The sequence below is a fragment of the Gekko japonicus genome, unplaced genomic scaffold, assembly GCF_001447785.1.
Source record: "Gekko japonicus isolate JY-2015 unplaced genomic scaffold, Gekko_japonicus_V1.1 scaffold2793, whole genome shotgun sequence".
In the NCBI taxonomy this organism is placed as follows: Eukaryota; Metazoa; Chordata; class Lepidosauria; order Squamata; family Gekkonidae; genus Gekko; species Gekko japonicus.
The window spans coordinates 186,765-198,517 of record NW_015164744.1 but is presented as its reverse complement, the minus strand read 5'-3'; the positions used below and the strand labels follow the sequence as shown (position 1 = coordinate 198,517).

The 11,753-nt window shown below is 46.7% G+C and overlaps 1 protein-coding gene across 1 annotated transcript in view; it reads right to left on the bottom strand.

The window, feature by feature from the left end:
- The window catches only part of LOC107109059 (acylamino-acid-releasing enzyme-like), a 37,129-nt gene that overhangs the window by 14,497 nt on the left and 10,879 nt on the right, over positions 1–11,753 (bottom strand). The window contains exons 9-21 of the mRNA XM_015409633.1: positions 10,997–11,037; positions 10,290–10,411; positions 9,890–9,950; positions 8,425–8,519; positions 7,952–8,003; positions 6,034–6,122; positions 5,367–5,505; positions 4,209–4,295; positions 3,822–3,902; positions 2,253–2,341; positions 1,322–1,512; positions 906–1,008; positions 22–68 (exon numbers count right to left, since the gene is read on the bottom strand). Coding sequence (XP_015265119.1) covers positions 22–68; positions 906–1,008; positions 1,322–1,512; positions 2,253–2,341; positions 3,822–3,902; positions 4,209–4,295; positions 5,367–5,505; positions 6,034–6,122; positions 7,952–8,003; positions 8,425–8,519; positions 9,890–9,950; positions 10,290–10,411; positions 10,997–11,037 — 1,197 coding nt within the window. The remainder of the gene's footprint in view (positions 1–21; positions 69–905; positions 1,009–1,321; positions 1,513–2,252; positions 2,342–3,821; positions 3,903–4,208; positions 4,296–5,366; positions 5,506–6,033; positions 6,123–7,951; positions 8,004–8,424; positions 8,520–9,889; positions 9,951–10,289; positions 10,412–10,996; positions 11,038–11,753) is intronic.

Below are 11,753 nucleotides of genomic sequence, written 5' to 3'. Positions count from 1 at the left end.
TCCAAAGCTTGGTAGGGAGACACCCGCCGATCCTTGGCACCCACACAGAGCAGCAAGGGTGTATACACCTATAGGAGAAGGAGTAGCCAGTGAGTTTGTAAGCAGCACACAGAAGTGCTGCTTCCCACTTGGGGCCAAACTGCCAGTTGTTTAATACTTCATACAAAAAAAATAGATCAAAATACTAAGCCAGGAAAAGTAGAATTCTGCATATAAAATAATTTGAATTAAGCAAATTGTATGTTTTCCTTATTTTGTTTCTGCTATTGACAAGATACATAAAGAAGCCATTACAGGCAATGATGCCCCCTCCACCCCCATCTTCACACTCCGTTCCTCTGTATACAGCAGAAATTCTGTTCAAGCTGTCCTTCTGGTTGCTGAGATTTCAGCAAGTGTTTTTACACATTTAGTTCTGTTTTTAGTCATAAGGGCAGAAGCTTGCTATTTTCAAACAAATGCTGAGAGTCTCAGGATACCGAGTTCTAGTCCCTAGTCCAAAATTTCACACAAATGCAGTTCTGGTACCATACACATGGCACAAAAAGGAAATGCACACAAATCACTGCTCCAATGACAAGACACCTGTGCTATAGTCCCATTCAGTCATTACAATTTGGTGATCCAAACACGTGCTGTGGGCAATCCTCTCAATATGCACAGAGACCATTTTAGTGAATAGGGCGATGCACACGTTTTCTGTCTTCAGCAAGTGCAATGGCAAACCCAGATGTTTCAGGTTATGTGTACACATGTACTGAAGCAGGAAGATACACCACTGACTTATTCACACAAAATGGGAATTAAGTATACCAGAACAATCACGGGCAGTACACTGTCCCATTACGTGAGGGTGGATTGTCGAAACTGTAACGACTGAACAGGGGGGCTTCTCTGACTCTTACCTTTGAAGCATGGATGATGGGGGAGTGGAGCAGCATGGCCACCAGATCCTCCTCAGATGGAATTCGCTCAAAGTAGTATGGCAAACCTAGCGATGTGTAGCGCCTGTGTGGGAAGGTACAATTAGGTTCATGCCCTGGTTCGTGACCTCTGCCAAGGAGCAAAAGAACACCCTTTTCTATGGTTGGCAAGTGGCTAGTGTGGAGGAGGCCAGAGAAGAAGTCAAGATGATTGCAAACTGGAAGGTGAGGATTGCGGAGACCGACTCATGGACTGGGAGAGGATGAGGACGGGTAACATGGTGGAGAGATGGCAGAGAGAAAGTGGTTCAAAAACAGATGGGAACTGGCTTGCGATAGGTAAGGGGAGGTTCTCGGGAAAGGTGAGACGGAAGGACTGATGCCAATAAGTTCCTTACCAGTCAGGGATGTCGGAGGTCCCCAGCAGAGTGGCCATGTTGATGACAGGGCTTCTGACTGCACATGCTTTGTACATCTTTGGGTATTGACCAATCAGGTGGCAACAGATGAAGCCCCCATGGGAGCCTCCCAGCAAGGCAATTCTATCTGGGTCCAAAGGCTCTGACTGCAGCGCCAACTCCACTGCCAGCTGCGATGGCAGAACAGAGCAAGAGACAGGCATGTTCTCAGAAAATGCTGCAAACGGAGACCCAGAGTAACAGGGTTCCTCTGAGGTGGCCAGTGGTACCCCACATAACCCAACACTACACAGCAGACTCAGCTAGCTTTTTCCGCTTGAGCCTGCTCCTGGGCCCAGGGAATGAATCCAGCCAAGGTTTTTAGAGTGGGGGGTGCAGTTCCCAGACTCCCTGTCCAATCACACAACACAGATTAGCTGCTCACATACTTTAACTCTCCTCCCAGGAAGTTAAATTTAAAAATTGCCCCGTGCACATGTGGAAGCACAACTTCTTGAGGGCTGCTGGATGCTGACAGATGGTGGGTGCTCTGTGCATAGAGATGCCTAGGATTGGCTCAAGGATCTTTGCCACCCCAAGCATCTCCTTCCCACGTTGCCCTGGCTGAGTCCAAGGTAGCCGCAGAGGCACAGCATGGAACTGGAGGGGGGGGGAAGGGATGCAGCAAGGGGAGGGTTCCAATATAAGCAGGTCTCTTCCAGGTATGCCTTGCAAGAGCCAGATCTGGGACAACTGCCTCCCCCCCCACACACACACAGCTTGCCTGCCATTACAAAAAGGACAAACTGATATATGCAGTGTGATGTTTGTTAATTAGGTCTCCTCCTGATTCAACAGTAAGGAGCCTTGGACTTTTTATTTACACTTGGTTCTTCTTGCAGAGAATGAAAGAGAAAGAAAGGAGGCTGACCTGAGTGTCTTCCACATCTTGGATCCCAACGCGGGAGACCAGAGAGTCAATGCTGGACTGGCCAAAGCCCAGGGAGCCCCTGTAATTCACTGCTTAGAAAAGGGCAAAGCAAGAGACGGAAGGAGAGGGGGGAATGGTCTCAATAGCCTTCCACAGCTTTTTCCACTCCCATGGATGCTTGGTGGCAAATGGCTGTCCCTAGGACCTCCCTCCTCCCCCTTTCTACTGGTCCACAAATAAATAAAATGGTGTAGTAAAAGAGTAAATAAAATGGTGTAGTAAAGCATTGGAAATAAACATGGGAATATGAACATGTTATCAGTGGAGTCTAGGAGAAATCTGTTATTTCTTATAGCATGACAACTTTGTATTGCTGATTACGTTGTTGTTCTGTAAGATTTTCTGATTGTGTCATTAGTTTCCTTCCATTTATGTTTTTACCCTCCAAGGTCTTTGATCTCTGCTGGAGAATGAATCTATCCGTTCTTTCAAGCCTCAGGGTAATGCCCTGAAATGAAATTATTCATAGACAGAAAGAGATGCAGCTGATGTTCTAGGGACACATGGAGCAGACTGTACTATACAGCCAGGAAGTGGGCTCCAAATAGGGAAATGGCAAGGGGACAGGGCAAATGAGATGGGGCTTCTTGAAAGGGTAGCATTTTCACACTGGGTGGCAGGGAGTGGAACACTTGACACCCTCAGGCTTTAGTTTTAGATCCACATAAGCACTATTTTCTCCATCCCCAGGCACCTACACCTGGAACAGTTCCACAAGGAGCCTCTGCTAACCTATTCTGTTCTGTTTCTTCCTTCTGCCATACAGACAAAAGCAATTTCACTCTTTTGTCATGTTGCATAGCTAACTAACAGAGATATTTCTCAGGGAGAAGCAGAAAGAATTAATTGGTTCAAGAGAAAGGCTAGTTTAATCCAGAACTGTGGAGATAATGAAACCTTCCAGGCAATGTTCCCTCTAAGCTATGGAGTCTTGTGAGCAAAAATTCTACTTTGCAAACTATTGGCATTACAGTTGTGAGTGAGCGATCTGGCTACTGCATCAATTAGTTTGTTCTGGAGCCATCCTTCCTGAGCCAAGACAAAAGTGTGTGAACCGGAGGCTAAAAAACTGTGAGCTAGCTCACACTAAGTCAATTTACAGGGAACACTGCTCCCAGGCCTACTGAAGTTCTGGTAGAAGATGCAAGTTAAGGGAGCCCAGATTCCTCTCTGCACCAAAGATGTCTCTTTCCAGTGTTCAGATTCTAAAGGGAGGCTACCTCCTTGCTTTCTGTGACATCCCTCTTAGCTACTATCTTCAGAAGGATAACAAGGGAGGGGCCATTATTTGGTCATGGTTCTTTAACTGCCCCTCAATCTCTTCCTCCTTAATTCATATACAACCCTTCTCCCATCCATTGTGGCAGGTGAACGGAGGCATTGCAGGGCTAACAGGACAAAGAGTGAGATGCAGCTGCAGAGTGCATGCACCGATGATCTGGATGAGATGGATCTGGATGAGCCGTCCGGGGTGGGGGGGAAGGAAGTACAGGGCTCCTCTGTACTCACCCATGAGCACTGCAAAACCCAGCCGGCACAGACATGCCATGGTTGGACGCCAACAGGCCTCAAAGATCGCGTGAGGGCCACCTGGAATGAGAACGGCAGTCATACAGAGTAAGGCTACCAGGGAAAAGAGCTGAGAAGCCCAGGCAACAGAATTCTATCCTCTCCTTCCCCATCAGAAGCTTGGATCTATACCGTTTAAAAAGCAGATTAAACGTGCAGATTAAAAAGCTTTTTCAGACACAAAACCATTTTGGATACCTTGCCACCTTAAGAAAAGTGATAATGTTATGATGGCCATCTTCAATAGAAGAGAAGCTGAGGAGAGGTGTAGTGGACAGGGGATTGGAAAGTGGTTTATTCAGACTACGTGACAGCTGTGTCACTTACCATGTGGAGAAACAATAAGTGGGAAGCCCTTTCCTCCTTGTCGGCTTCCTTGTGGTCTCAGCAACAGGGCTTCAAAGGCCAGGTCTGCTGCAAGGAAGGCCACAGATGAGCTGCAGGTCACCAACACCCAGCTTTCACTTCTCCAGGGAAGTCAACAGGCCACACCAGGGCTCTACATGCTTCCTTCCTGCCCACACACAGCCTGCCTGCAGCTATTACTCTGGTTCCCTACTGCCGGAAGAAGTGGGATTTTCTCCTGTGTTATGCAGGGCCCAACTAAAACATTTAGCACCTGAAGTGGAAAATCAAAATCCCAACTCTTTCCACTCTGGTAAAAGAATACAGCAATTCAACAGCTGAAAATCAGCTATGCTTTAATAGTACCTCCAAATCTCTGCTTCAGTGCATGCCACCTGATGATTACTATGCCAGTGGAAATTGGATTGGGCTGTAAACTAACTACAGTCAGCCTCAGCACCTCACTAGAAGTGTGAAACGTAGCATCAAAAGTTTCTCCATCTTTTCCCAGCCCTAAGTGATGATACAAGACGAGGAAAGCCATCTGTACCAGCCTCTTTCCTTTCAGTGCAATGCCAAGTCCCTTCCCATTTGGCTTCTGCAACTGGAGGATCATTCTGAGGTTCTGATCCAGGAATCTAAGCTCATCAAGTTCTTACTGTGACATCCCAATATCTCCATTTGAGTATTTTCTATTATTCCGGCATCCAGAATAAAGCATATTGTTCCTTTCAACTATTTCTGTGCCAGCATCAGACCTCTCTTTAACTAGTACAGAATAAGGTGGCATTTCCCTGTGCTTTTTTTAGCTATTCTCTTCAGCCAGGCTGTGCCCCAACCTGTACTATTGTCATTTGCCTCTTAATGTCATTTGGCATCTGAAATCACTCCACTTTCCAAGATATAAGGACAGATGGACTCACCTCCATTCCTAGCTTTATTTCAAGAAGTGAGCAGTGGCTCACGAAAGCTCATACCCTGCCACAAATGTTGTTCGTTTTTAAGGTGCTACTGGACTCTTGCTCTTTTCTACTACTACTACTACAGATACTTATTCAACTAATTGCAAAATAATAACTTCCAGTCAACCTAGTGAGTGGATTGTGGGTTGGTTGGGGTCTCCGTGCTCCTACTCCTTACTGTATGGGATGCCCTCCTCAGTCACAGGTGGCTGCACTGTGAGGATTTTCCATTCCAGATCTGGAAGTCCAGAGGTTTCCACCACTCTCATCCATTGCAGTTCCTGCTCACTCCCTGCAGGGGGAAGCACACCCACCTTCTACAAAGCAGATACGATATTGTTATAGGAAGCAACAGACAGTGATGGTGAACACAGACCTCTTAACATAAGTGACCTATCTTGGAGAACAAAACATGAGTTTGTGCTCAAGGGTTTCTTTTTGTGTGTGGCTGTAAGCCACAAGGACATTTCTTCAATGGCTTGTTTCTCTCTGAATATAACTAGCCTGGATTCTGAGGACGCAGGTGTTGCTGTGGAGGGATCCTGGTGCTTGGGCTGAGATTTCTGAAGGCACAGCCTCAGTGACATTTTTTTACTTATTCTGTCTTTGTGCATAAACAAAGCCAATTAACCATACTGAAGAGAATGGCCAAACTCTGTATTTTTGGGGCCAGCATCTTCCTATAGGATCTATCTAGAAAGAGGACAAACACGTGAACGTGACAGAAAAAGAGTACAGCAATTATGGTAGGGCATCACCTACCCCTGTTTACTGTATCGGGGTTCAGAAAGGGAGACACTGGACTGCTCCTGCTGGACTCACAGAGCGCTTATTCGGCTGCTTACCAAGATTGGAGGGCAACTGGGTGATGAACAGGTGACCACCAACAAGTCCTGCTGAATTCCCAGCAGAGTCCAGCTACCCTCTGGTGTGCCTAGGATGGAAAAAGGACATTTACGCAGACTGCCAGGGACTGCAACTTCATTTTTAGTCTTTGTGCAACAGTCTAAACACATGTATGTATGTAATTGGAGTGAGGGGGAATAACATTCTTTTGTTTGCTTCCTTAAAGGAATAGGATACAGAACACAGGAAAGAAATAACTTTCAAAAAGAATAAGTGTTTCAAAAGGAGAGGGAAGCTGGTAAACAGCATTCTTCCATGCCAAGGCCAGATGAGATGCATAAAGCAGCATCTGGCCTCTGGTGTCCCAGTTAGCCATTTGTATTTACGAGGAAGCATCTTTTGAACTAAGCAAGTGCAGGAGGGCCAGCAGTGTCACCTCCATCCACAGACCAACTTTCTTAGAGCCAGGACGCAAGCAAAAGGGTCTCCCTTTATGAACCTCATCTGCTTACTCCCATTTGTGTTTTGGCTTGCACACAGAACTAAGCTGCAGATGTCAAAGTGTGGAGTGCTGTCTCTTTAAACCCTTATTGCTGCGCACACTGGGAAATGTGTACTCAAGAGCCATTTGCCTGTGTCTTGAGTGGGGGGGGGATCCCCAAAGTGATACCTTGGCCCTTCAGGGTTTTTGATTGGCCATTGGAGATCTGATTGGCTGCATAGATTTTTAAAACATTGCTTCAGCAGCAGCTGTCACCACAACACAAGAATCTTCACTGCATGACTGAAGGTAAGCTGTGCGTGTGCAAGAAAATATTTTTAAACAATATGTTCATTTAAAAAGGCATCTTGCCTGCTACTCCCTGAAAGGCTGAAGAGTTACTGTTAGAGATATACATGATTGCTGTCCCTGCCATTTTGTGGTTGGCTCCACGTCCTCTGGCAGCCATTTTGTAGCTGTGCCCACCACCCTGTGCCAGAATTCCAAAGTTGCCCAACAGGCTGAAAAAGGTTGGGAACCCCGGGTCTTGAGTGTGTCTCATCTCTACACAGGAGGAAGTGGCTGAGATACAGAAGAGAAAGTCCTTGGAGCTGGTTGCTAGATGGGAAGTTCCTGTGCCGCTATGCGCCTACTTCTTCTAATTTAAAAAATCGGATGAAGCGTGTTCACCCTTCACATAGGAAACATTCAGTATTACTTACGTGGTCACATTTTGCACTATAGTACTATTGCATGGATGTGCTTATTAGGAGAAATAACGTTTCTCAGGTACAAATTATGGCATATCCAGTACTAGGAAAATTAAATATCCACACAGCAGAAGCTTAATCGTAGCAGAAGCTTGGTCTCTGTACAGTAAATGGGTTCCAGCTTTAGTTTTATTGTGCTAATAACAGAGAGTCGGCAAAGGCCAAAAGTAATGGGCTTTTTCCTATTTGAGTGGGGGGGGGAGTACACAGCTTGCTCATCAAAAGACTTACTGATCATCACATTCCAGCAATATCTGATACAAAGTAAGGAAAGGGTCAGCCAGTCCTGGAGAAATTTGGGCTTCTTGTGCCAGCTGTTTGCACAATGGATTGCGGTGCTCTAGCTTTAAACTTCCAGTTTCACTACACTGGCCTAGGGAGAGGGCTCCTCCTCAGGCGGGAGAACTGAGTCCGGCATAGGTTAACCCCTAGCTACTAACAGGGCCTGTCAGGAGAAAGTGCTCTGCAGAATGTAGCCCAATGGAAGTACAGCCCAATGCAGACACATGGATAGATGACCTATGAAAGGTCTCATATATCGGCCTTGCTCAGCAGACAGTGTTCTATGAAATGGGTGAAAGTACTGGATATGAGAGCCCTTCTGACTACTGTATCTGTTCCTTGGAGTAGAGCTCCTTCAGCCTACAACCTGAGATGTGACTGTACCTGCTGTAATACACTTCACACTGCCCAGTTTGGTATCCACCACCAGCAGTTCCTGTAACAGAATGTAAAGAAAGACCAGTGAAGCTGCTGCTCAGCTACAGGAACGTACCTAGAAATCACATGTGGGCACCTATCCCCTTCACATTACCGCTTGTGAAAAAAAGCTAACTTTGAGCTGACTGAATAGTAGTAACCTCCCCGCCCCCAGTAACTTAGATGGTGACCTTCTGTGGGGGTGGGGATATAATAGAATCATAGAGTTGGAAGGGACCATATTAACAAATGCATCAATCCACTTCTTCTAAGGCTAATTGTTTTGCATCCACACCACACAGAGCTGGATGTTTTGCTGCACCCTTCTCTTTGGATTTTCTTCATGATATCACATTCCAGCACCCCTACAGATACGCAGCCCATAGGCTGGCTGGCCCTCTCCCTTAACATTCCAGATCTTCTCTGCTGCCTGAGCATACCTTCCTACTCCTCTGAGGAGTACTCAGCAAGACTCGGCGGTTGTCCATGGCCCAGCAGAGCAGGGGCAGTGCCCCTGAATAAATCCCCCAAAAGCCTTAAAGGGAGAAGACAAGCCTGGTAAAGAGCTTTGATACAACTCAGGTCAAAAACAAACAAACAAAAACATGGACAAAGCCAGAAACTGCAAGAGAAACTTTGGAGAGGGGGATCAAGTAGACAAGTTAGCATGTGGGGAGATAAGGCATATAGGCATATTTCCAACTCACAAAGTGCTCCATTTTCAAGTGTAAAAAAGACAACATTAGGGCTTATTTTGCAGCAAAAGCTATGCAACAAAAAGAAACAAAAGGAGCTACGTGCTTGAATTGGGTGGGATGGCAGGGTGATCAGTTGTAGCCAGACCTGTAGCTACGGTGGGGCATCTTGGGGCTACACCCCCTTAATTTAAAGCCATGCCCCACAAGTTTCTGTTCCTTAATATTTGAGGGGTTTTTTTGATTTTTTTTTTAAATTTTAAATTCATGCACACTGCCTACAGCGAGCCCCGGCAGCAAGCCTGCCGCCATGCACAAGCCAGGATGGGGTTTCACTGCTGCCCCCCCACCTGTGCGTGGCCAGGGTGTGTGCACGTGCGTGTGTGCTGACTGCACTGGGGATCCCCCCAGTAGAGAAGCTGCCACCACCATCACCATTGATTCACTGAAGGAGCTGCGTCAAGGGGTGGGCAGGCAGGGGAGAAGAAAGAGCAAGGTGGCAAAAGGAAGCTGAAGTGACTAAAGCAGCTTACTGTGGATGGATAAGGACTGATGGAGGGGGGGAACACACCCAAGTGGAACTGGCTGGTGAATTGGTATTGTGGCCCCCACCTCTGTCACTTCCCCATGCCCAGGACTGAAGGTCGGCATGCCAAGCCTTGGCCCAGCTTCCCCCTCTGCCTCTGACCAACCCGTTTATTACTGTCTGTTGTTGTTTGGGTTTTTTTAAAGGAACGGAAGGATTTAAATCTCTTCTGAAAAGGAAAGCTGCATGCTTGTTCCTGCTGGGTTGGGCATTTTTGCTGCCATGAGAAGTAACATGTTTTCTTCCTTTGGTCCGTTTCACCTCATCAAAGCCAAATCTCTGTCCCTGATGCCAAAATGAGCAACCAAACTTTCTCTCTGACTGGAGAGACAGGCCAAGGGCTCCCCCCCTCCACAACCCGCAATTCCATTTAGAGGGTTAAAAGAAAAGGCACTCCACTTGGAGCATTTGGTCTGTCGCTAACCCCATATATCAGCCTGGCTGCTTTAAATAATTATATTTGCATGCAGGGGAGGGATTCATAAATATGAATATAAAAATTATTTCAGTGATGTCACACTGGTGCCAGTGCGCCCCCCCCCCCCGCACTGAAAATTTTCTAGCTACAGTACTGGACGCAGCAAGCAGGAGGTGGCATTTTCAGCTGAAGAAATTGGGACTTACCATCTGTGGCTGTCCTGACCACATCCACTACTGTGTGTGTAAGCTTTGCTTGCCAGTTGAGCTAGGTAGAAGATCAAACAGAGATCCAGTTTGGAGACACAGGGAATAGAAGGCATTGTACTTCAAGCTGGATCCCAAGGACCGGTTTCTCTGCACCTTTTGAGCAGGTGACTCCACACTAATCTGCCACGCAGCCCCTCCCTATCAAGGCATTCTGAACTGCAGCGAGAACTCGCAAGTGTGCCATTTTTATCTTTTGCATCATATTTCAAGGTTATGTCAGTATCAGCTCTCCTGCTCGCTGAATACTTTTTTTTTTGCTACAGACTTCTTGCTCCACAATCCCTTGGCTGTGAGTCCCCAGCTACTCTCATCTTCAGTGCGGTCCTTCCACACTCACCGTCTGCAGCTTCAGGCACTGGCGATGAGGCCCGAACACTGGCCCCTCTAAGTACAGCAGGTGGGTTCCATCAGGGCTCAGCCGGGGAGAAGAGACAGCCTGGCAATCCGAGGACAGCAGCTCTGCAACCACAACCATATAATGCGGCATCAAGGGGTAGGCAGAGGACCCCCCCCCCCGTCTGTGTGGATATCTGAATGCACAACTCATGAGACAGCTTTTTAATCTCCAGAATTGCCCCAAAGCTCCCAGCTGCTGAAAATACTGCCACATGAATGGTAAACATCTGAATCCATCTTCCGAGAAGTTCCCACAGCCACACTTCTAGGGCTTCTTCTGACAACGTATTTCCTCACTCACGTTTTGGAAACCAAAGCATAAGGAGTGATGAAATGGCTGAAGAAAGATACACAGCTGCTTTGCAACACCAAGTAGATGTGAACCATTTGAGCCTACGGAGACGCATGTTACAAAGCCACGTGTTCCCAAGCACTTCCTGGCTTCTTCCCAGAATGCAAACAGGAAAAAACTAGTATCAGAAAGTGCATGCCGGGGGAACAAAGAATCCCAATCCGAATGGGATCCCGATGGCTTTTACAATTGCAGAAAAGGTGGAATCTGGCAGGATTCTTCTGTAGTACTAAGCCAGGAAAAGCTGTACCTTCTAGATTTCTCCCCTTTGAAGGACAACCTCTGAAATGACTTACCACAGCTGCCTCCAGGGAGCTCCAAGAGAAATAGGGCTGACCTACAGCAGGGAGAGGGAAATAGTAAGAAGAAGTAATCCAAACACCGTGGGACCAAATTTTCCCCTTTTGGACTTAACGGATGGTGAAGCTTAGAATCTGGAGCTCCATTACTTGCTCTCTTTCACATTCTGTTTTAAGGAAGTTCTTCATATTAATCATGTACATCCTCTTCCACAGACTAAACTACCTAAGGGTGCCTGTGGATTCTGTGGATAGTTCTGCTTTAGGCATCTTCCTGATGGCAGTGGGTGGGCGCACCAGTGACCCATCAAGTCCCTCCCAAACCTCACATCAACTGGATCTGAGAGCCAGTGTGGTGTAGTGGTTGGAGTAAGATCTGGGGAAATGAGGTGCAAATCCTCACTCTGTTATGGATGCTGGCTGGTGGCCTTGAGCCAGTTACACATTCTCAGCCTAACCTACTTGAGAGGGTCATTGTGAGAATAACATTGAGGACAAATATGTAAGCTGCTTTATATGAATAGACAGATTTCAGAAACAATCCCAGAGACCATTGACTGCATGCTAGATTAGACTTTGATGAACTTCTGGTGCTGAGATCCGCAATGGGAAAGATGCCAATTTTTGCTGCTTCTTCCCAGAAGCCTCTGGTGCTATCTGAAATGTGACTTGCATCTACAAATATGAAATCCTACACAGGTGGAAGTCTACAATACCGTCTGGTCACTCTCTCTCTCTATTTAAATATGAGTGC